At 47.1% G+C, this 23,981-nt stretch overlaps 1 protein-coding gene across 1 annotated transcript; it reads right to left on the reverse strand.

The window, feature by feature from the left end:
* Positions 1 to 523: 523 nt before the first annotated feature.
* E2F1 (E2F transcription factor 1) lies at positions 524 to 21,893 on the reverse strand. Its single transcript, XM_056844460.1, has 8 exons — positions 21,666 to 21,893; positions 12,004 to 12,094; positions 11,032 to 11,251; positions 7,869 to 8,021; positions 6,637 to 6,751; positions 4,548 to 4,746; positions 1,916 to 1,918; positions 524 to 792 (listed from the first exon to the last, which is right to left on the reverse strand). Exons 1-8 carry the CDS (start codon positions 21,891 to 21,893, stop codon positions 542 to 544), a joined length of 1,260 nt encoding a protein of 419 aa, XP_056700438.1. The 3' UTR covers positions 524 to 541.
* Between the last annotated feature and the right edge of the window lie 2,088 nt (positions 21,894 to 23,981).

A 23,981-nucleotide genomic window follows, 5' to 3' on the forward strand; every position in this document is an offset into this window, starting at 1 on the left:
AAGGGGGGAGGGGGAGATAAGCCACTGACAGAGGGGGCCAGCCTACAACCACAGAGGCAAAAAATTTCAGGGAAAGCAGCAGTTTGGCAGCAGTAAGATAGGTGGCATTGTTGCTATGCCAACTGCTTTACTGGGACTACTCCAACAGCATCAAAACATGGGACCACAGACTCCAGCTACCTACTACTCCAGCCAGGGCTATCACTTCTACAACTACTGGCCTGGGCTCAGCAGTGTATGCTGGCCCCGAGGCCACAGACAAGAGGCCAGCCCTCTTCACAGCAGCACAGCAGCTATCAGCTTCACATGGCCAATGGTCTTCCTCCATCATGTTGAGCCATCAATCCCCACCCACCAATCCATTGGCATCCTGGACTCCAGCCTCCTCTTCCTCCTCCGTCTGGACCCTGCTCCACAGCCCATTGGCCAAGGATGCCTCAAGGTGGCCTCGCATTTACATTCAGATGTCAGCTCTGAGGAATGCCTCACAAACTGGGGCAGGGTCAGCCGAGCATGCCCCTCCCCCAAACCCCAAAGGCGCTCAGAAATCCAAAGAAGTGAAGTCTCCAAAGTCACAGTCAAACAGCTCGCTGATGCCTTCGCCCTCCTCCAGCCCAAAATGGTAGTCCTGGGTCTGGGGTGGCGAAAGGGCAATGAACTCAGCAGGCAGGAAGCTAGAGAAGTCATCCTTGCCCTGCTCCAGCAACGCGTCAACAGAGGCCAGCGGCGAGAGGGTCATGTCATCTGTCGAGGACTTCAGAGGCAGCGAACCGTCCCCAGACAACAGAGGCTCTGTCAAGATAGGAAGGGGCAACAGGAGGGGGGGATTGACAACTTGTTCATGCCATCAAGACTCACAAAGTTGTTCTGCCAAGGTGGCACATCTGTAACGGTCAGTTAGAACAAATCAGAATTCAGTCTCTTTTTCACTGCTCTTAGGGAATATCAAATAAACTCAAAGGGTCCCTATATCTTACCAAGCAGGGGTCCTTCAATCTGATTGCTGAGCTTCAGTCCAAGGAAATCTGATTTGGTCTTCACAAGCATGCATAGTTATAGAGAAAACTTATCTGATTAATCTCTGAAGTCACTTATCACAATCATGTGACTATTTCTCAGTACCTGGTTGGCTACTGTAATAAGCAAAATCAGCCCAAACACATCTGTTCGCTTTAACACATGGTGGGCACTTTTCTGAAATAGCAAGGTAGAAGGCCATAAGCCGACTCATCAAAATAACTTTCCCAAAAACTTTCCCAGCTAACATAGTTTATGAGATAAATACTTTCCCAGGCCTAAAAAACTGCAAGCAAAGGATGGCATAGCTAACAGGTGCCTCCTTGTACTGGGGATGAGATCATTGCTACTGCGACACATCTGCATAAGCAATCAATTCTAGGATGTTCTAGCCCCACCCTTTTGCCTTGCAAATCAGTCCACAGGGGTAAAAGTTAGCTGGTATGGAGTACCGTGGCAGCCTTGAATAGCCCAGGCTAGCCTGAACTCATGACAGCCTGGAAGCTAAGTAGGGCTGTCTTACTTTCACCCTGATACACCCTATTAATCTGTAGTATACAGATTAATTGGAAAGAGGGCAACACATTCTTGCATTGATAAAACTTTATTTGCATGCACACTTGGATGCGATTCATGGTTGGCAAGGCTACTGACGTTCCTTCTCTTGCTATGTTTGAATACTTCAGAGGTCAATGTACTTCCCTAAGGAACCGTGAGCTCCAAGTGCCAAACACACCCGGTCCACGATTATTGTTTGCATGAACACTTCACTTACATAAAAAGGAAAGAGCCTGTAAAAGGCAGACAGATCAGAAGACCAAGGGCCTGCTATTGTGTGATAACTGACAAAACACACTCGCCCCAAGGTGGAGCTATTCTCACTAGGCCATGCTACCACCAGCTGCTACAACCCTGACTAAAGAATCTCAGACGAACAGTGATTTCTCAAAAACTGCAGAGTGCCAATGAAGTTGGGTTTGCCACACAGAGCTAGCATTAAACTACATCTTCTTTGACTTATTTGGTTAATATCATAGAGAGCTGATTTGTGATAATTTTATACACTAGAAATCTCTCATCATACACACTAACAACATCAGGGTGGTTAAAAGGTTCCTGTATCATATGACCTCATGTCACAGGAAAGGGTGGGGCTTTGTGGAGAGTCCCTTCCAAGGAGTTCTCCAGCCACACACTCCCCCTTCCCCACTGGAGCAAGCAAGGGCTGTAACTGACTGCCACCATTCTGGTTGTGGGATTTGACTGGGGAGAGGACCCAGAGCACCCTCCATTAATCCTCTCTTCAGTCAGGGTGTGCCCTGTTGTATGGCTAAATATGAGGTGTGAAGGACTTGGACACAGTGAATTAAAAAAAGACTATTTAAACAAGTATGGTAATGATAGGATAATTAAAAGAACAGTTATGAAGATAGTGTAGATCCAAGTTTCCCAAACTTTTTGAGTCACGGAGCACTAATTTTCACCTAGCACCTATATACTAAACCAAATGACAGTAATATTTTTCTTTCAAATCTCTTCATGGAGCACTAGGAGATGTTTCGCGGAGCACAAAGTGCTCCTTGGAGCAGTTTGGGAACCTCTGGTGTAGATTAACAAGGCGCAAAAAATTCCAGAGAAAGAAGCTGGCTGGAAAACAATAAATGTTCCTATTGCAACTGTCTTTATTGGTCTTCTGCCTCTAAGTAAATACCTGATCCCCTTCAGGTCTGACAGATTTACCCCAACTTGAGGTGAGGGATCAGCTCCCTACAAAAGCAGCCTGGTTGCTACCCAGCTTCAGAGACAGCTCTCTCTCCCCCGCAAACAGTGATTAACACATGAACACATGAAGCCGCCTTATACTGAATCAGACCCTTGGTCCATCAAAGTCAGTATTGTCTACTCAGACTGGTAGCGGCTCTCCAGGGTCTCAGGCAGAGGTCTTTCTCATCACCTACTCGCCTAGTCCTTTTAACTGGAGATGCCAGGGATTGAACCTGGGACCTTCTGCATGCCAAGCAGATGCTCTACCACTGAGCCACAGCCCTTGCTTTTCCCTCCATTTTCCAGAGCCCAGTCCTAAGGCTTGGACTGTGCCTGGGAAACAAAGGCCAGAAAGACCCAAGGCCTGTGTGCAAGGAAAAGGTTGTCTTGAGTCCAACTGGCTGCTCCACTCCTCAGCCCTAAGATAATGACACCTCCAAAGATATAACTGAGAGAAGCAATCCCAGAGGAAGTGGCGCTGGAACTCAACTCCTTTCCACTGGATAATGGAAATGGATATGTTCCTTAAACACCCAGAGAAATCACACACAGCTCTTTAAAAAGCTCGTTTCTTACACTGAATAGTTTCCAGAGGCTGGGCGCTGCTGTGGACAGGTTGTCAGATGGATCATGATTCAATCTAGCAAGGTAATTCTCATGTCCTTTTAGAAAGAGTTACACCCTCTTGTCCTAAGCACAGCCTTGTATCCTCTGATCACTCATGGTGTACTCTGTAGCATCTTCAGGCCAGGGGAATTCCCTGGTGGACCAATGGACTGCCCCCCTCCCCACATGGCCCACTCTATCCCAGGGAAGAAGAGCAGTGGCAGCCTGGGGAACACAGCTCCTAGCCTAGGCAAGCCAGGCCCAGAGCCCGGCACAGTTGCAGAGCTGGATGGCTCCTTCTCCCTCCCTTCTTTGTGGGGTGGAGCACTTATCCAGGGCTGTTTTTAATTCCCAGCCTGGCCTAGCTGCAGACTAAGCTAGCAAGCATCCTGCAGTAAAGTCTCTGATAAGCTGCATGTCCATCAGCAGAACAGGGCTGTTCATTTCCAGCCAAAAATGTTTCCTGAAATTCTACTCCTAGGGGACAGGGTTAAGAGAAGAACTGGAAATCTGCAGGTCCCGCCCTCATTAGTGGATGTTTACCATGGACTCTGTGTCCCGTATTACCTTTAGAAAGCCTTGAGGCTCAGCTGTACTGAAGGTGTGGACAAAATAATGGACAAAAGGAACAACCCTGAAATGGTGGCAACTCAACAGTCTACCTCTAGTCCCAGAGCCTAAAAGAATCAGAATGGTTTTTCTGTGGTTGAGTTTTATAACTAAAACAGCACAGTAGATGCTCTTGCAGATTTGCTCAGTGCCTTTCAATGGGAAGTGGACTAGTTTTAACTTCATCGACACTGGTTAGCCTTTTTCCCTCTCTAAGTAAAGTCTGAGAGAGTGCCAGCGGCCACAATTTACTCTGGAGAAATAGTATGGCTGCCTCTCATTTCTTCTGAGCTGCTAAGCTGTACAACCACAGTGCAATGTGCTGCTATTTCCTTTGCAACTGGGAAAGAAGAGTAAATACTGACTACGCAATGTCTACATTCTCGATCTCTGCCAAGGGGCTACAATCTTTATTCACTGTGAACAACCAAACCCACAGCAAACCTGGCCATTACAGTCACCAGGGAGTTTCAGAGAAGGCTTAGCAAAGAGTGTTCCCTCTTGGTTGCTAAATCCAGGGTGTGGGGGCTGCCCTGTTCTCCTTAACATACCTTGGTCTCCACCCAGCAATGGTAGCTTCATGTCCTGGGAGGGGTGAAGTAACACAGATGCTTGTGAAGACTCCAGGGAAGTTTCTTCGGCAGCAACTTTCAGTGGGCTCTTTTTGGGGCTGCAGACTCCAGAGCTCTCTTCTGGACAAAGGAACACATCAATGGGGCCCTGCGTGCTTTTCACAGCAATCTGGAAAGCCTAGAAGAGATCAAGAGGTAAGCAGTACTTAATAGGACCCAAGTTGAGGGTTCTCCTTTGGTTTCAGTAATGGCAAGGTTGGTAAGTGCATTTATTTCTGTACCCATTAGTAACCCTCCTCTAAAGACAAGGAGCTAGTCAGACTTTGAGAAGGCATTTAGAAGTCTGAAGATCTTTCTTGTACTGCTTATTCTCTAGAGTTTTTCCCCAGCAGAGCAGCTTGTGCTCAAAACGTGCCAGGAAGTTCTGTTCGACAGAACTTTGAACACTCGCTAGAATGTGATCACTTCTTGTGGATAAATGAAACCTAATTCTAGCATTGCATGGGAAACCGATAACATCTTGTGCAGATTGTTTCCCTTGCTTGGTTCATCGGCTGCCTGCAAATCAGATGGTTTACTCCTGCTCTCTGCTTCCAAGAGGCTGCGGCCAGGAACCTGCAGGTCAAGCCATGAGAAGCTGATGGACAGAGGTTGTTCCTACTCTGGCCTTTCTATCTCTGTAGCTCTCCAGGGCAGGTAATAGAAGAATGTATCATGCAAGAACCCCAATGGAAATGACTCATTCAGACCACCAAAGTAGTAAATAAGACAACATGAGAGGGAAGCAGCCCCTTTCTTCAGAAACCTAGCTTTCTCTGGCAGGGAGCTGAAAGCGTCCCTTACAAAGTCTTCCTAGATCTGTGCAAGTCTTGGCTCTAACTGGAACACAGGCTTGGACTGGAGAGTTAATAACAGGGCTGTACAAGTTTCTAATTCTATTGGGTTTCAGAAGTAACTAATGGGCAGTCACTTTCTTTATATGCACCAGTTCCAAGATGGGCAGCATTAGCTACACCACAGCCAACACTCTGTACACTGACTCTTCCCTTTGTTCTCCAGCTGCCATTTGGCAGGTTGGAGGCAGGGAGTTGCATGTGGCATCTAGCCTAGAAGACGGCGATAATTTTCATTTGGGAAGGCTTGGCGAACAGATGGATTTATGATTCACTGCTCACTATCTAAAGAATTGTTCTGCTTCCTTGCTGTCGGATTGGGTAGCAGCAGGACTCTCCTTGTATGATAATTCCAGAAAGGTAGCCATGTTAGTCTATTATAGAAGAAAAGTTGGTTTTTATATGCGGATTTTCTTTACCTTGTAAGGAGAATCAAACCTCCTTTTAAGGAGAATCAAACCTCTCCTCACAACAGATACCTTGTGAGGTAGTTGGGGCTGAGAGAGTTGAGAGAACTGTGACTAGCCCAAGGTCACCCAGTTGGCTTCATGTGGAGGAGTGGGGAAACCAACCCAGTTCACCAGATTAGAGTCCACCGCTCTTAACCACTAGACCACTCTGGCAAAATCTAACAGAAGCCCGGGGTGCCTTATAGACTAACAACATTTATTCCAGCATGAGCTTCGGTGAGTCAGAACTCATTTCCTCAGATGCTGCAAAGGAGATCCTCTTCATAGCATCCGAAGTGAGCTCTGACGCATGAAAGCTCATGCTGGAATAAATGTTGTCAGTCTTTAAGGTGCAACTAGCTTTTGGTCTCATTTGTCTCAAGAGCTCTCTGCATAAATTTATTAGTCAATATCTGCTAATTTTGTGGCAAGGCATCAACATGCAATACGGATGCAAGTATGACCAAGGGAGAAGCTGGTTTAAATCCTCACTGATTCCTTTCTAACCCTATCAGGTATTGTGGCACCTGGATATCCCCAGCCACACCATTAATTCAAGATGGATATTTTACTACAACAGGATCAGCCACCACTCCGTCACAGAAGCCTCTTCTAGTTGGCCAGAACAGCCAGCACGATTTGGGTTCCACCGTCTTAGCGCAAGGGGCAGCCTGAGCACAAGGGCCCTGGGTGGCCACTGCGATTCAGGGAACCAGGAAAAGTTACCTCTGCTGGGTCAGACACTTGCATCTGTGTCTCCTGGGGGGCTTTGATCACCATCACCAGCTGTTCAGAGGGGTCTGCGATGCGCCGCAGATCTTGGCAAGTCACATAAGCTGAGGTGTGCTCAGTCAAGTTTTGCCAGGAGAAGGATCACAGGCTATTCACGAAGACTCACAAAACTATAATAGTACATACACACATGAACACATATGAAGCTGCCTTCTACTGAATCAGACCCTTGGTCCATTAAAGTCAGTATTGTCTACTCAAGACTGGCAGCGGCTCTCCAGGGTCTCAGGCAGAGGTCTTTCACATCACCTGCTCACCTAGTCCCTTTAACTGGAGATGTCAGGGAGATTGAACCTGGGACCTTCTGCATGCCCGGCAGATGCTCTACCACTGAGCCACAGCCCCTCCCAGTTTTCACGGGCTTGATCACAACATGTTGGGGAACAACAATACTAACTTCACTGCTCTACTGAACATAGAAGATACAGAAATACATGAATGCTAAATATTGGGGGGGGGGGAGAGAAAGGGCTACTGTGATGGTGTGCATGCAGACACATGCCTCCCCGCTCACAACCTGCCACAGTGAAAACTCACTGCAACACTGTGTGAATGATTCTGTTCTTCCTTCTGAACATCTATATCTAATTAGAGAGGATGAATCCATGTGATTTTCTTATGATTGTTTCAATGCTAGGACACTTCCATACAAGTGCCATCCTCTGCCACAACCAATTTATTGTTAACCAAACAGCTTTTTGGAGCGTAAACACTTTTGCAAGGGGTAGGGGTGGATGGGCTGGATGTTCTATCCCATAGCCTTTCTGGCAGCAGTGCCTTCTAATACTCTCAAACATACAGTGCAGGTAGATCATCCACTTGGGGGAGGGGGAGATCTATATTTTATTATTCAGACCAAGGTCTGCCAGGCAACACCCCCCGATCCAACGAGCAACATCTGACTGATTCACCACCACCCTCTCTCAGATCCACAATACTGAGCCTTAACCTAGCAGCCAGGTAGGTATTTTTCCACTAGCTCACAGGGTGGGGAAAGTAGAAATTAAAACACCAACACCCAGTACTGGAATGTCAGATTAGAGCAGCTACCTCTTCAGAACGTGGAGCTCTCCTCTCCATGGCTCAGGCTGCTACGAAGCAGCTCGGCATCCTCTGCTCTACTAAAACCACCCAATCCTCCCCTCCATCTTCCAAGAGAAGGATATTGTTTGTTCTCGGGATCCTCGGTCAGGAGCCTGAACTGGGTGGTGCACATTTGGATGAGGTGATCCATTTGTTGTTCCGCAGCCTGAAGATCCTGGAGTTCTTTCACCAAACCCTGGCTCCTGCCGCTGCTCCCCACAGCAGACCGGCTGCCCCTAAGAAACAAGAGGATCCAAAAGGGAGTGATCTCTTCCTTGACGACCCTCCCCCCACCACTCAAGAGTAACATCTGCAGTTACTCTGAAATGTATTAAGAGGACAAAGCTGGCTTTTGTATCGCATTTCCACACAGTCTAACTTCATCTAACACTGGGATGATGAATGCCCAGATATATTTATCTCCTGGAGATGAGCAGCTATATCTGCAGTGTCTCTTTTCCCCACCTTTCCTCCAAGGCGCTTGGGGAAGGGACACATATTTCTACCTTCCTCACTGTATTCTTGTATGCTATGTGTACATGATTGCCCCACAGTCACTCAGCAAGCTTCCCAGAAGAACAGGGATTTAAACCTGGACCTCCCAGTTTCCACTCCAACACTCTGACCACTACCCTACACCGGCTCTCACTACTGAATGCCCAGAGCACAAAAGCATAAAAGCTGGAAATTACATAAAGTGTTCGAGTGGGGTGGGCTAAAACATAGTGCCCATGACACTAACAGAGCAAGCTTTGGTATTCATCTCTTAACAGGTCTTTGCTGTGCATTTGGCAAATGTACAAAGCATGTGCTCAGCCTGGTGGCATGCTAATGCATGCCCAAATCTTGATTATATTGTGTTTGCTCAGGAACTTACTAGCTAGCCCCAAACCCAGGCCAGACATCTCTCATACGCAGCATCAAAAGAAGCTTGAAAGGCAGATGGCCAGTCCAACACACAGTTTTCTTTTGTCTTGAGTGGCAAATTGTCTCGTGCATTTTTAGTGTACCCTTCCTCCAAGAAGTTCGAGGGAAGGGAGGCATACATGCCTTTCCCTTCCCCATTGTATCTTCACCACAATAAAGTGAAGAGTATTCAAGTGGCCCATCTCTGAACACATTCTGGGATGGAGCTGGAATAAGCTTTTTGCTCCCATACAAGCCTGTGGCTACCACTGGGTGGATTTGAAAGCAGATCCTCACAATCAGTCAGTAAGAGCAGCCATCTTTACAGAGACCCACCTGGTCTCTCCAACCAGGACATGCTGCGTTTGCAGAAACAGGAGACTTCGAACAAACTGAACCTACAGGTGTCTTCTGCATCTACCCATCCTAAACTTGGCAAGACAACCCCACTCCCGCTGTGCACAAGATGCTGCGATCCCAGGCAATATCCCAAGATCAGACAAGCAAGCCACACAATTGGAGTGCAGAAGAGAAAATGCCAGTGGGTAAAGTAACAGCCATCTGGCAACCATGGAGACAAAACTGCTGCAGGAAGCCCCGTTGTGCCCTGTTAGGAGCCTCTACTGACAAAGCAAAGCCTCTCTTCACACACGTTCAAAAACTCGCATCCGGCCACTCTGTGTTCCGAGGATTCAAGGCCACTTCCTACATTAGTGTAGAGGAATTCTTCTGCGAGCTAAACACAACAAAAGACCAAACACAGGAAGTATTCATACCAGAGTCCTGAGAAAAGAATGTTTTACGATACTTCAGGAAGACATAGATCTGATAACGTATAAACAGCAGTTATTTTTCACCTCTGCCACTGTAAGCTTCTAGCCCTTAAGATAACCTTCAAAATGTGCTTTTTAAAGGCAGGTGTAGTCTCAGCAGCATGAACAAAGGGTAGGTTGACTAAGCAAGAATTCCACTAGCCCAAGACAGTGGCTCTGCCCTCCTCCCTATGAAAAGGTTGTGGGAGGTCCTCCAAAAGCAAAACAAAAAGAATCAAACAGTTTTATGGAAGATCAGCCTACCAACATATACTGGCCATGTAGGGCCACAACTCAAAAGGCCATGACCCAAATTCTAATCAATCTCATCCTTTGATTGAAGAAGTGTTGGTTTTTATATGCCGACTTTCTCCTCCACTTAAGGAAGACTCAAACCGGCTTACAATCACCTTCCCTTCCCCTCCCCACAACAGACACCCTGTGAGGTAGATGAGGCTGAGAGTGTGTGAATAGCCCAAGGTCACCCAGCTGGCTTCATGTGTAGGAGTGGGGAAACAAATCCAGCTCGCCAGATTAGCCTCCCCCACTCATGGGGAGGAGTGGGGAATCAAACCTAGTTCTCCAGATCAGAGTCCACCGCTCCAAAACACCGCTCTCAACCGCTTCATCACCAGCCAGAGACAGCCAGAAACTTCCTTATTAGTGAATACCTACCAGGTAGAGGCCAGGCTGAACAGAGGCCTTAGAAAAAACTTTCAGAACTGCTCATAAGAAATAGAAAAAGACCCGCATCACACAAAGCCTGAACTTCTGGTATTCAGCTAAGAACTGCCACAGGCTTTTGTGGTCTATGAATACAGGGTGCTCCCACCCCAATATTCTGCAGTAACTATGACAACTCCATCAGGACTGTTCTTCTTTGGCACCACTCTACAAACTAGAGTTCCAAGGGCTAAGCTATTGCTTCCCTACCACCAATCACTGTGTTCTGAGGTGATCTGGATGCTTGGTGCCTGTAGGCAGTGACAGCTCTATGAGATCATGCCTTTTGAAAGAGGGGGAGCCAATTCTGTTCCCTTTCTCTGAGGCAGAGAGCCCCCACCTTTCTAGAAAACAGAAGAGGCTGCATTGTCACATTAACGATATAGACAAAACAAGAGGTGATCCTCTGTCCTGACGAAGGACTCGCTGGCCCCTGGAACACCCTCCTGGACTCCCAGGGGAACCCAAACCCCCATTTGAGAAAACATTGTTCTGAAGCAAGAGATGATGCATTCAAGCCAGTATGGCCACTGCTCTCATCCTTTACTTCATGCCAACCAACCATTCCCTTATTACCATAATCCAAGCCTTCCTTTCATACAATGTGAATAAGGACACAATTTTTTCTAAAGAGACAAATTCCAAAAGCATAACCACGCAAATCTCTTGCAGCAAATACAAAAAGTTACTTTCTGAAGCCAACATTAGGCCACAAGACAAGTGCAATTAGACTGGGGCAGCTAAAGGCTGACTGTCAGAGGAAGTCCTAAACACCTGGACACAGGGTAGGTGAACTTCTACTTACAGCCACTGGATATGGTTCTTGGACTTCTTGGTGATGAGTTGGATGCCTTCCAGGACATTGGTGATATCATAGATCCGCCTCTTCTGCACCTTGAGCACCTCTGCAGCCCAGTTGAGATCCACAACACCATCAGGCGATTGGCTCAGCAGCTCCAGGAAGCGTTTGGTGGTCAGATTCAGAGACGTTTCATAGCGGGACTTCTCTCCAGGAGACTTCAGCCCTGGGGACCAATGAGGACTACGTCACAACAGAAGTAAATATCCAGGCAGTGGAATGCAGCCTATCTGAACTAGTTCTTGTGCGCTTTATGTATTGCTTCTGCTAGTAAGGGGATGAAAAACCAGAAACTAAGCAATACCTGCAGAATTCAACTCAGCAGCTGTGAACTGCAGCTACCAAGATGTAACAAGGCTTTGCCAACTCAGTTTCCAATCTGTCTTCACAGTATGGCTCGAAGAACACTGATTCTCAGGATCCTGAGAATTCCGTGCCCAACACAAACTTTGGTATTATTATACATTTTAAAATGAACAAGAAAATTACCTTTTGGTTTTACCAAGCACAAAGCAGTGTCAGCACAGGAAAAAAAAAACCATGAGAGAGCAACAACTGGTGGAGATCCCCATCAAGTGGTAGGAGTTGGTAGTCTACCAAGGAAGCTTTATGTAGGTCACTTTATGAGCAGCTGCTATTCCTGAATGGTGCCCAATGTGAAGCCAGAGCACACACTTGCAGCTGAGAAGCTCAATTCTGTACCTGAGAAGTACAAGACGTGCGCCAACTCTGAAACCCTTCAAGCCCAACCTTTCCCCTCAAAAGCCCAGGATGCTCCATGCTTCTAAACTCAGACTGTTCAGTCAGTAGGGAATCCTGCCCTAAGTTAGCCACTGGGACAAGAAATTTCTTCATTCAGGACCTTTAAAGTGCTCTGGAATGGTTAAAGTGCTACAGCTCCCTACTGGGAAACAGCACCTTTCACAGGGTTTTTCGCTTTTCCTCGGGCTGCTTGAACACTCTCTGCAATATACTGGTGGTCTGTCTCCAAATTCAGCTTCCGTTTTACCTGAAAAAAGGAAGATATTTTAAAAGGTAGTTAAAAGAACAACAGGTTGATTTCAGCTCTACAAGGAAACAAAGAATTCCATGATACAAGTTGGGCAGCCCATTCCTGAAGGAGGCGGGTTGGATTTTTTTTTTAAAGCATTAAAAAATACAGAAAAAAGGGGGAAATGCCCCATAGGGAACCGCAAGGCTGTGCCACCAAAAAAAGTGGCGCAGCCCCGCCACCCCTTAAGGGGGTGAAAGGGCTGTGGAAGCTACCTAAAGGCAGCTCCACTCCCAGGAACGCACCCCCATGCCAGCATGGGCTTTCCCTTCTGGGAAAGCTCTCCCAGAGTGGCTGTACTGGTGGTGGCCAGCAGCACCAGGATGCCAGTGTGTTTGCCCCCGCACCGGCGTAGGTGCCACCTTATTCCGTGCTCAGGTGGCACCTACGCCAGCGCAGGGTCACACTGGCTCCTAAGGAGCTTCGCCACCCCCTTCAGGAATGGGCTCTAACATATCTCTTGTGATATAAGCTTTCCTAGTCTAGAAAGCCAATTTCTCCAGGCACAGGAGCTGATGAGGCTTTGGTTGAACATCTACAAGTTGCCACCTGCAAAGAACCACAGATGAAGCTAGAAACCAATCAGTAGGGAGAGTGGATAGGCTGGAAGTTTCCACAGGAAACCCAAGACAGGACCAGGCTAGGATAATACAGCGTGGAGGAACCAACAGGTCTCACTGTTCTTTGTCGGCACTAAAGGCACCCCAAATCAAGAAATATTAAATGAGTATAGAGTTGTTGTTGTTTTCCAAGTCAATAACATTTAGCAATAAATCACGATGGGCAGCCACGTTAGTCTGTTAATAGCAGTAGAAAAGAGCAAGTGTCCAGTAGCACCTTAAAGACTAACAAAATTTCTGGCAGGGTATTAAGCAATACCTTAATGCAGACAGAAGTTGGAGGAGGAAGAAAAGACGGTTTTGGATGACCACCCCAATGGAAAAAGATCTGCCTTGCTGCAGTCAGGGCAAACCAGGCAGCGCAGCAGAAGCTGCCCCTAATAATGAATTAGTCACATATTATCAAGTGGAACATAATAATTTATAAACTTAACTTCTAAAATGTGATTTTTTTTCTTCTACAAAGCAGGATCCTAAGTGGCTTACAATGCCACAGCCAAACACACAAAGAATAGTAATTATTTTTTTTAAAATCATTCAAATATAGCAAGTCTCAGGCAGGGTAACCAATATAGAACAATAGCCGTTAACTAATTTGTTTGTAATTAGCTATAAATACTAAGACAGTTGATTCAAGTTATCTTTTTAGTAGATCTAAATAAAATGAGCACTTGCCTAATAATTGGCCAAATTATTTTGGACACATCAAATCCCTAGTCTTACTGCTCTCATCAAACGGGGCTTCTCCTGGGTGACTGTAGTGTAAGATCCCCTCCTCAGCCTCAACCTAACCCTAATCCATTTTTGGAGGTCATCAGCGCATGCTAGAGAGATGTGATCTTGTTCCCACCACGATATATAACCAGGTAGAATACTTGGCAAACACTAGCCTGGAGTGATCTGAGCACACCAAAGGCATCTTTGCTTCTAGAAAGAGAAAAGAAAATCCCAACCATTCACAGTAGAAGACAAGCTGGTTGACAAGGCAGACCTGACAGCTGAGTGCTTTAAGGATAAACTACTGTTTGCATTATTTATGTAGTGACTCATACAAGACACAGCACAAACAGATATCTGCTCAGAGAGGTTTAATACTAACGTTTGCCAAGAATCACCTTACAAGACAAAAAAAGATGCAACTGTTTCCCAAGAGTAGTTACACCACCATTTCTAGGCCTGAAGTTGTGCTCTCTGTCTCTCCATTTTACCATATGGCATCAGGCTCTGGGTTATATCCAATCTCACCCAGTTGCCCGCCTTATAACAGCTAGTGATGTGGGTTTCTCAGGAAAATTCAAATAATGTCAGCAACAGAAGGCAAATCCAAGCATGTATAGGCACTGAGGTTTGTCCATGCTTCATATTTCTCATTTAGCCCACCTAACACGCTTGATTTACAATACAACATTCCTGACAAATATATATAAACAGGCTATATTTGCACGTGTGTGGTGGAAACTTTTCCACAGAAAAAGCAGCACTGGAAAAATCTTCCATTTTTGAAAGCATTTTACCCCATGTCACTGATTACAGCCTCCAATCTACATAACTCTTGCTCATGCAGCTCCCATGATCCCCAGCAGAGCATTATTGGTGATCAAAGGTGACCTCCCCTTCCTTTTCCACCAGCAGTAAAGTTAGTTGGATCCAACCCTATATGGTTGGAAGACACTATTTTTAAGGGGGAAGCAAGCAATGGGAATCCAGCCTCAGCTTTTTGTGCTCCCTATAAGAAGAGTTGATTTTTATATGCTGACTTTCTCTACCTCACAGGGTGTCTCTACTATTAAGGAATCTCAAACCAATTTACAATCACCTGCCCTTCCTCTCCCCACAACAGACACCCTGTGAGGTAGGTGGGGCTGAGAGAGCTCTAAGAGAGCTGTGACTAGTCCAAGGTCACCCAGCTGGCTTCACGTGTAGGAGTGGGGAAACCAACCCAGATTAGCATCCACTGCTCATGTGGAGGAGTGGGGAATCAAACCCGGTTCTTCAGATTAGAGTCCACCACTCCAAACCACTGTTCTTAACCACTACACCATGTCTGAAAGTTATGTTGATGATCTGATTCACCTACATGGCTAAGAAGCAGCAGTAGGGATCTCACTTGGAAACCCTTTCCTCTGTTATGAAAGGAGTTGCTCAGAAAAGAAAACAGGCTTCCTTCTCTGTGGCAAGCAATAAGTGGTGGTAGAGGGTACATGGGCGTCAGGTGAGGAGGGAAAACCCAAAGATTTTACAGAAGGAAATGTGTTCCTACTGGTCCGCCAGCAAAATACTCACTTTGAAGAATGCAGGAGATACTGCGGCACATGAACAAACTCCACTAAGGGACGGGTAAGAATGAACAACCAGAATGCAGGCCCTTCCCAGAATAAAAGGAAGGAAGTGAGAAGACAGCTGAAAGTGGAAACTCTTAGCCCCTTTGTAAAACCAGAATTTATAGGGGCCTGGCTAAAAAGTCATGGTAATTAAACCAGTTTGAATCTGAACAGCAGACGTGCTTTCACAAGGGATGTCAAGAATGCCTTTTTATTACGAACGAAGTTAGGGTTAGAGTCAGAAGCTAGTGAATACGATTAACACAGCATGCAAGGCATAAGACAATTGTTTTAATTCAGCCTCTAGAAATATTGCTATTTAATGTTAATGATGTGGTCTGAGTGCATTTCCCTTCCTGTTTCTATCAACAGAGGCACATTCAGTTGCCAACAGTCCTGTTTGCCATACAAAAATGTCACATCCAGCCTCTCCCTTCCTAGAGGACAGTGTGTGTGCTATGTCTACGAGCACAAAAACCCTGACATCTAGCCACACGCAGCATGGGCTGAACCATCCTAACCACACTGACATGGGAAATCCAAAAGGGCAATTTAGGAGTCTGTTGTCAAAGTAACCAAAAAATATGGGGTACAGTTCCTTCAGCATCATGCTGCACGCCTATACCCAACTGCAGGAATAAATAATGATTTATTTCCGAACAAGCATGTGTAAGATCATAAGACACACTTCCCTAACTCCAAATAGGAGCCCTGTGTTGATAATCATAGTCCCAGGTTCCCACTGACGTCACAGGAAGAAATGAGGTGACTTCTACACCACACCCTCTCATAAGAAAGATTCAGGTGGAATCTGACCCATTAATAGGGGTAAATGCATATCTGACTGCTCATTTGTGACATGAGCTGGGGTTAAACCCAATTTTTGACCCTGCTAGGCACATCATCAACCAAAAGGGAGACTGCAGCCAAGAAATCAGAAGGAGATTGAGACTGGGAAGGGCAGCCATGAAGGAGCTAGAAAAGATTCTGAAATGTAAGGATGTGTCACTGGCCACCAAGACTAGGTTAATTCATGCCATCGTATTCCCTATTACTATGTATGGGTGTGAGAGCTGGACAATGAAGAGAGCTGATAGGAAGAAAGTAGATTCCTTTGAAATGTGGTGTTGGAGGAGAGTGTTACGAATACCCAGGACCACCAAAAAAACAAATCAGTGGGTTTTAGATCAAATCAAGCCTGAACTGACCCTAGAAGCTAAAATGACTAAACTGAGGCTGTTGTCTTCTCATAATATGTCCAAAGTACAAGAGTCACTAAAAAAGACAGTCATGCTAGGAAAAGTTGAGGGCAGCAGGAAAAGAGGAAAACCCAGCAAGAGATGATTGACTCTATAAAGGAAGCCACGGCCCTCAATTTGCAAGATCTGAGCAAGGCTGTTAAGGATAGGACACTTTGGAGGACATTGATTCATAGGGTCACCATGAGTTGGAAACGACTTGACAGCACTTAACACAACACACACAGGCACATCAAGAAGAAAAGGGAGAACAGAATCTCAGCATCTGTCAAACCATTTACAAGTCATGCCCCACACTGGTCTCCACAGCATCGCCATGGCAAAAGGGGGGGGGGGGAATTCCCAGGCTTCTATTTACTGGGGCACCTAGAAATTCAAAAATGGAATCTTAGACTCTGAACATTTTTAACAACATACAAAGGTCCCAGAATCTTAAAGCCCGCACCCAGGAACTTTAAACATGGTTTACAAATCTGATCTTGAACGAATCCTTTTTAAAAGCTCCCTTCCTTGCTTTCCAAACGACAGATCTCTAGTATGTCGAGAAGTGAGCAGATCCAGCTCAGGGGCACCGGGATCCTCCATGCACCCACAGACCTTTCCTTCAAACCAGCACACGGCTTGCACGCAGCGATGGTAATAGGGTGGGGCACAGAGACGTTGCACCCCCGATGAGACAACACAAAGTGAAAGCTCATTACACATTCCTGACCCAAACAGCAGACCCTACAGTTAAAACAAAGCATCGACTGTAAAGCAGCTGCCCACGGCAGGCCCCTCCCCAGAAAGGGCCTCTGTGGGAAGAGAATGACAACTAGTAGAAAGCTTTGCAAACATCACCTCCCTTCCTCTGCTTCCTGAGATAGAGCAGCTAGGATTGCCACAGTGGTTCATCCAGCCCTTCACATTAGCCATCCCAAAATAATGGCTCAGGATCCTCAAAAGTGGACGGGAAGGAGGAAGATCTCACAGGATACAGCATACAAAAATCATAGCTCCATGTTTTATTTGACAGCCATCTCAATACAGATGACAGCAAGTCACTTGAGTCTTTAAAGAACATCTGGTTAATTTTCAATAAACTACTCTAGTTGAGAAGGCAAGAGAAAGAGATCCCGTTTTGGGGGGTGGGGACTCCTTTTTAGAGATCTGCTCCCAGAATCACTAATGCAGACTAGATCAATTCTTTACACTTGGGTTGCCATGTTTGTTCCTTTAACAGCTGCGTGGGAGGTAGAAATTCAACAGAGATGATGAGATTCAGAGACAGAAATCTGTGCATGCTCAATGGTGAACTACCATGCAGCTGGCAAATGATAAGAGGGCTTCTGTCAGGAGAAAAATTGTGACAACTCTGCCCTGTACACCCCTGAACTGAAAGAGCCAGGGATGCTGCGATTCCAGGCAATATCCTCAGAATCAAGCAACCCATGCAACTGTATTGCAACTGTGAAGAGTGCATCCCTCTTTTAGGTACCAAACGAATTCAGACCTGCACTCAAAAGTCCCTAAAGCTGCAATCCTATGCACACAAACCTTGGAGAAAGTTAGTGGAACTTATATCCAAGTACACATGCATAGGACTGGGATGCAAATTCATGTTCAGATCATAAAATAAGAACTTTGGGTTGGATCCCCCACAAAATCTCTGCAGACAGAAGAAAATTTCATCAGTAGAGTGGGATTTTTTCTGTCATTCCCCACCACCACAAATGTCTCCGTAATGGTGGTCTTGGGGGACAGGAGATGCCCAGGAACAGCATAAGGGGAGTAGGAGGGCTATTGCCAGAAGGTGGGGAATCAGTGAAAATCACCCTCCCTTCTGTTTGATCCAGCCCTTTAATTGTTCACCTTGTCAAATGCTGTGCCTACATCCGCAGCCCAAAGGTGGGTAACTTGCAAACGCAAACCATGTTTTTGAAAGCAAGAAGAGATCCAGATTTCACAGGAGACCCTGTACTTTTTCCATGATGCCTGCTAGAATTGGTGTGATTGTGTATTGAACAACCAAAGAAAGACCCTCCTCCCAACAACATATACACCAGATCAGGGGTCCCCAACCTTTTTGAGCCTCTGGCCACCTTTGGAATTCTGACAGAGTGACGGGAGAACCCACAAAATGTGAGGGGGTGAGGTTATGCATAACTCTAAGAATACATAAAAACATAAGAACATAAGAAAAGCCATGCTGGATCAGACCAAGGTCCATCAGGTCCAGCAGTCTGTTCACACAGTGGCCAACCAGGTGCCTCTAGGAAGCCCACAAACAAGAGTGACTGCAGCAGCACCATCCTGCCTGTGTTCCACAGCACCTAATATAATGGGCATGCTCATCTGATACTAGAGAGAATAAGTACACATCATGACTAGTATTCATTTTGACTATTAGCCATGGATAGCCCTATCTTCCATAAACATGTCCACTCCCCTCTTAAAGCCTTCCATGTTGGCAGCCATCATTACAAGTCTTTGACATTTCAACTAGAAGTTCTGCTTAACAGGAAGCCTTTTAAAACAAAAATATTTTAAATATTTTCTTGTACACACAGTTTATCTCCAGTTAAGCAGTGGTGATCCTTGTGCTATGGTGGCAGTTGCTGCCAATGCAATATTTTAAACGATCTGCACAGCCATTCAGATCTCCAATGGCCAATCAGGATCCCCACTGGGCAAAAAACCCCTTCTGGCCCCACCTACTTTCTAAAATAGTGGGCACCATGTCAGGTACTCCTGCACTAGACATTCCTCAGTAGGAGTCATGCTCCAGTAGCAACTCCCAAAAGCACTGACAACGAGGCAGAACTGACAATTTAGCACATAGGAACCCTCAGCTTTCTGGGGGGGAAGAGATCACTGATCACCAGGGCCGGTGCCAGTCATTTTTGTGCCCTAGGCAAGGCTAACTACTTGTGCACCCCCGTTAACCAATTTTCAAAAGCAGATGTCTTGTAGAAATAAATAAAAGCACAACACTTTTTATATAAAGACATTATAATTAATTATATTCCATAGCACTGTTGTGGTACTTATCTTAAAATAAAAATATATAAATTGTCAGTTGCATTAGAAACTAATCTGTTTAAAACTGTGCCCCTCCGACCAGTTCTGCGCCCCTCTGAGGTTTGCGCCATAGGCGACCGCCTACTTCGCCTAATGGTAGCACCGGCCCTGCTGATCACCGCCACAAAAAAACATTAAGCTGCATTTCTCTCAAGCACTTGCACATTCAGGGGCCAGTCTACAAGACAACCTAAATGTAGCATTTTCTTACTTGTAACATAACAAATAAGAAACAGAATAACAGTATGTAACAGAGGGCACAGATAATTCCTAAATTCTAACTTTTCATTGAAGGTTTTAAGCCTCTCTGAAGTACCAATTCTTGTGTAGAAAGAACAATATCTACAGTTGGACTACAATGAAGACTAATTTCTGTGATTTCATCTACAGGACATCTACCCCCTAATAATAATTGCCTTTTCTTTCACTTACAGAACCTAGCAGGATGTAACTGAAGTCAGAAATATTGACTTCCCTTTTCTTGCAAAGGCATGCATTACCTCTGGCTTTTCCTTCCACAGATCACCTGTCACCTTTCTGTTATGCCAGGCTATGCACTGCAGACCCTGGAGTTAAGTAGCCCCAAAGAAAGTGATGCAGCCACACTGCCAAAACGCTTGCCTTTGTTAGGAGCACGCTGCACGGGACTCTGGGACTTCACATCCTGTGACAGGAAGTGAAGCTGCTTCATTAATTACATTTACAGGCTCCTGCTTGGAGAGGAGAGAGGCCCACGACAATCCAGCGAGCCTTGCAAATTCGAACTATCCAAGTCAGGCCGCAGCACCTTTGGAGGATCCCGCTCCACAATGTCATGTTGCGAAGAATGCACTTTCCAGCTAGTTAATGATTCATTTGCATGCGCTTGCGATCACTTTCCTTTGCCCTTCCTGTTGCACATGCCACGTTCAAGAGGCATTGTCTGAGCCGCAGCTTTGAAAACTCTCCCCCCCACCATCTCCCCTGCCGTTAGGGAGGAGAGCCCTCCACAAGAGTCTGAAACATCTGTACCAGGGCTCGGACATGACGGCTGTCCGCTCGCACCTTCGGGCCTTAGAAAGGCAGAGAAGGAAGCACGTCCTTTTAAGCAGAATGAACAAACCGAATACCTTTGGCAAAGGGGGAGGGGAAGAGGCAGGCAGACGTAGGCAGCTGACCGCTTGCCCTGGGGTTAAGAAAACAGCCCTCCATGTCTGGTGGAGGCTGGAAACTGTGACTTTTATGAGGAATGAGAAATACTGTCCTGTTGCTCACAAGAATCTCAATTCACAGTGGGTCGCCGTGTGAGTCTGTCTGCAGTAGTAGAAAAGGGCAAGAGTCCAGGAGCACCTTAAAGACTAACAAAAATATTTTCTGGCAGGGTAGGAGCTTTCGTTAGCCACAGCTCACTTCTTCAGATATCTGAAGAAGTGAGCTGTGGCTCACGAAAGCTCATACCCTGCCAAAAAATATTCTTGTTAGTCTTTAAGGTGCTACAAGAATCTCAATATCTAGGCCTTGTATTCCTCTGCCTTCCTGCATGCTACTGGGGCCAGAAGGTGTCTATTATTTACCTAGGGTTAAATCATGTAGCCATCCACATAACACATAGGGTTGCCAGGTCCCTCTTTGCCACCGGCGGGAGGTTTTTGGGGCGGAGCCTGAGGAGGGCAGGGTTTGGGGAGGGACTTCAGCGCCATAGAGTCCAATGGCCAAAGTGGCCCTTTTCTCCAGGGGAACTGATCTGTCGGCGGGAGGTCGGTTGTAATGGCGGGAGGACTCCAGCCGCCACCTGGAGGTTTTGAATATAAGTGCTGGCTAATCCCCTGTTTAGAAATAATATCTCAACACGCAGCCACTTATAAACCTTTTGTTATTTTTTTTATATTTTTCTCATGCCTTCATTAGTAGCACCAGTCAACAACGCTGTCATAACCACGATCACAAATCCTAAACACAACTTATAACTTGTACAAGTCTGTTATAATGACTTGTACGCGTTATAAGTTGTGTTTAGGATTTGTGATCGTGGTCATAACAGCACTGTTGACTGGTGCTACTTACTACTGAAGGCATGAGAAAAATATTTAAAAAAAAACAACAAAAAGGGCCGCGTGCTGAGATATTATTTCTAAACAGGAGATGAGCCGCCACCTGGAGGTTGGCAACCCTCAACGCACAGGCCAAGCCCACGGCCGGAGTCTCCCGCAAGGCTCGGCAAGCCGGGCCGTTCCCGGCCAGGATCCTGACTTTCTAGGGCACCCCCAATCGAGAAAACGGGCACGGTTACCGGCGGCCGCTGCAGAGCAGGCCTCAGCGCGGCCGTCTCCACGCGGGCGGGCTGCGGGGTGGCAAAGAGCAGCAGCTCGGCGTCGTCCTCGCCCTCGGGGGCGGGCAGCTGGTCCGGGGTGGAGATGATCACGATCTGCTGGTCCATGACGTGGATGGCCTCCGCTCCCCGCAGGAGGGCCTCCAGGTCGGCCACGCGCGGGGCCCCCGCCAGGCCCTCCAGAGACATGGTCCCAGGCGCCGGGGCTCACATGCCCGGGGGCTGGCGGGAGAGCGGGGCGGGGCGGGGGGCCCCCGGGCAAGGGCTTCCCCCGGGAACCCGAGGCGCATCAGCGGAGGAGGAGCAGCGGCGGTCTCGTCCTGGGCGCCGGCTGGGAGGGCGACGCCGGATGGCAGGGGCGGAAGCCGCCAACACGCCCCATCCTCCTCAAGGGCCGAGGGCCCGAGAGCGGAGGGGCCCGGGGCGGCTGCCCGGGGCGTGGGCGGCCCCTTCGGCGAGCCGCCGGGTGGAAGGGGGCGGCGGGGGTGACCCGCTACGGCACCCGGCAGGGCTCCCTCCCGGCCGCCCACGCGCTCCCGCTCGGCGCCGGCCTCCTCGCCCGGCTCCGCTCGCTCCTCGCTCCCCTCGGCCGGGCTCGGGCTCCTCCGGCCGGCGCGGCCCCCTCCCCACGCTCCGCGCTCGGCTCCAGCACTGTTATTGTTCCCAGCTGGTCCCGGCCCCGCACGCGTTTGCGCGCCAAATCCTTTTTGCCGCGAAAGCGGCGCGAGCAGGGCAGCGGCGCTCCCATTGGCCGGCGCCGCCGCGTCCACGTTCGGCTTCGGGGGGAGAGCCGCCGCGTCATTGGCTGCCGCTTCGGGAGGGCTACCTCACGCCGCTTTCCCGTTGGCTACGATCGGGCGGCCGCCGAGCGCCGTGCTGACGAATGGAACGTTCTGACAGCCGCCCAATGGCGACGGCTTCGATTGCGGAAGGGGAACGCTGCCTGGCCAATCAGGAGAGAGCTGGGAGACGCCGCGGTAGGGCATGTGGGAGAGGGGAAGTTGTTATGGTACCGGGACAGATTGCTGTAGCACCATAATGTTATAAAGATCAATTGCCACATTATACTATTTCCCAACTTTTTTTATAACAAGTGTCTAGCCCTTTTTGTTGTGGAACTCAGCAATAAAAAGGGCTAGAGACTTGCTTTTAAAAAAATGAATCTGGAAATGAATAGATTGTTATAATATTATAGTGATCTGTCAATTTCATATTTGTCTTTTTAAAACAACAACAACAACAACACCTCTGATGGCCACAGGGGCTGAAGGATTGTGGTAGGTGTGGAGGGACGTGCTCGTATCGTGTCCTGGAAGAGGAAGGACTGGTTGGAGTGGCTTTGGCAGCTTTCCCAGGATTTGTGTGCAGTAGCTTTATATCCCCCCCCCCATGTATTTCTTTATGCCTTTCTTTCAAATTCGCTTTTCTTTGATCTCAGCAGTAGCAGCTTGATCCGGCACACGTTTACTCAGAAGTAAGTGCCCCTTTGTTCACTGTAATTTACTAACCCGATAGCAACTTACTATCGGGTGGCTGCCCATTCAATGTTATACTGAGTTAGTTTGTCAAAGTTCAGCGTTGGCTGCTTTGACTAACAGCAACTCTCCAGGGTTTCAATAGAGGTCTTCACGTCAACTACTACCTGATCCGTTTAGCTGGAACTGCGAGGGATTGAACTTGGGCTCTTCTGCATGCGGAGAGGATTCTCTACCATTGAGCTATGGCCCCTTCAGCCAGAAATTGGGTGTCAAATTCTTAAAAGTTTCAACCTGTAATATTTCACGCTCAATTAAAAATGCTTTCTTGGGGATTAGGTTCTCAGCTAGTGACATTTGGGCACAATCAAGATATGTCTGGTTGCTTGTGGCTTTCCCTTTGATAGATCCCTTTTCTACATGTTTACTTAGTAGGAGGTCCTTTGTCCAATGGAACGTACTTCCAAATAAGTTTGACGTTAACTACACCCTTAATTTCCAAAATGAAAAATTCTGGGCACAGCTTCAAATTATTCTCTCTGACACTGAACACCTTACTTCTTAATTCCAGATGTGCAAAATGTGCCCATGATCATTTAATGGTAACAGAAATGGAAAGTACTTTGCACATCCTTGGGCAGTTTCTTTAATTCACATACTCCCAGAATGAATTCTGCCGCTGGAAACAGGTTTGTTGATCAAGTCCACTGAATAATTCTTGACTCAAATCATATGCTACAGTTTTATAGTCTTTCAGGCAAGATACAACTCCCCCGCCACCCAAACCAGTTGCTGACTTACA

This window comes from Euleptes europaea, chromosome 2 (assembly GCF_029931775.1).
Source record: "Euleptes europaea isolate rEulEur1 chromosome 2, rEulEur1.hap1, whole genome shotgun sequence".
Taxonomy (NCBI): Eukaryota; Metazoa; Chordata; class Lepidosauria; order Squamata; family Sphaerodactylidae; genus Euleptes; species Euleptes europaea.

Excerpts from the sequence above, each read along its gene's own strand:
- E2F1 (XM_056844460.1), bottom strand. The coding sequence starts at position 21,893 with ATGTCTCTGGAGGGCCTGGCGGGGGCCCCGCGCGTGGCCGACCTGGAG. Across the intron at positions 8,022-11,031 it reads AAGAACCATATCCAGTGGCT|GGGCAGCCGGTCTGCTGTGG; the intron begins GTAAGTAGAAGT and ends CTTGTTTCTTAG. Across the intron at positions 4,747-6,636 it reads AAGTGTCTGACCCAGCAGAG|GCTTTCCAGATTGCTGTGAA; the intron begins GTAACTTTTCCT and ends GATCTCTTCTAG.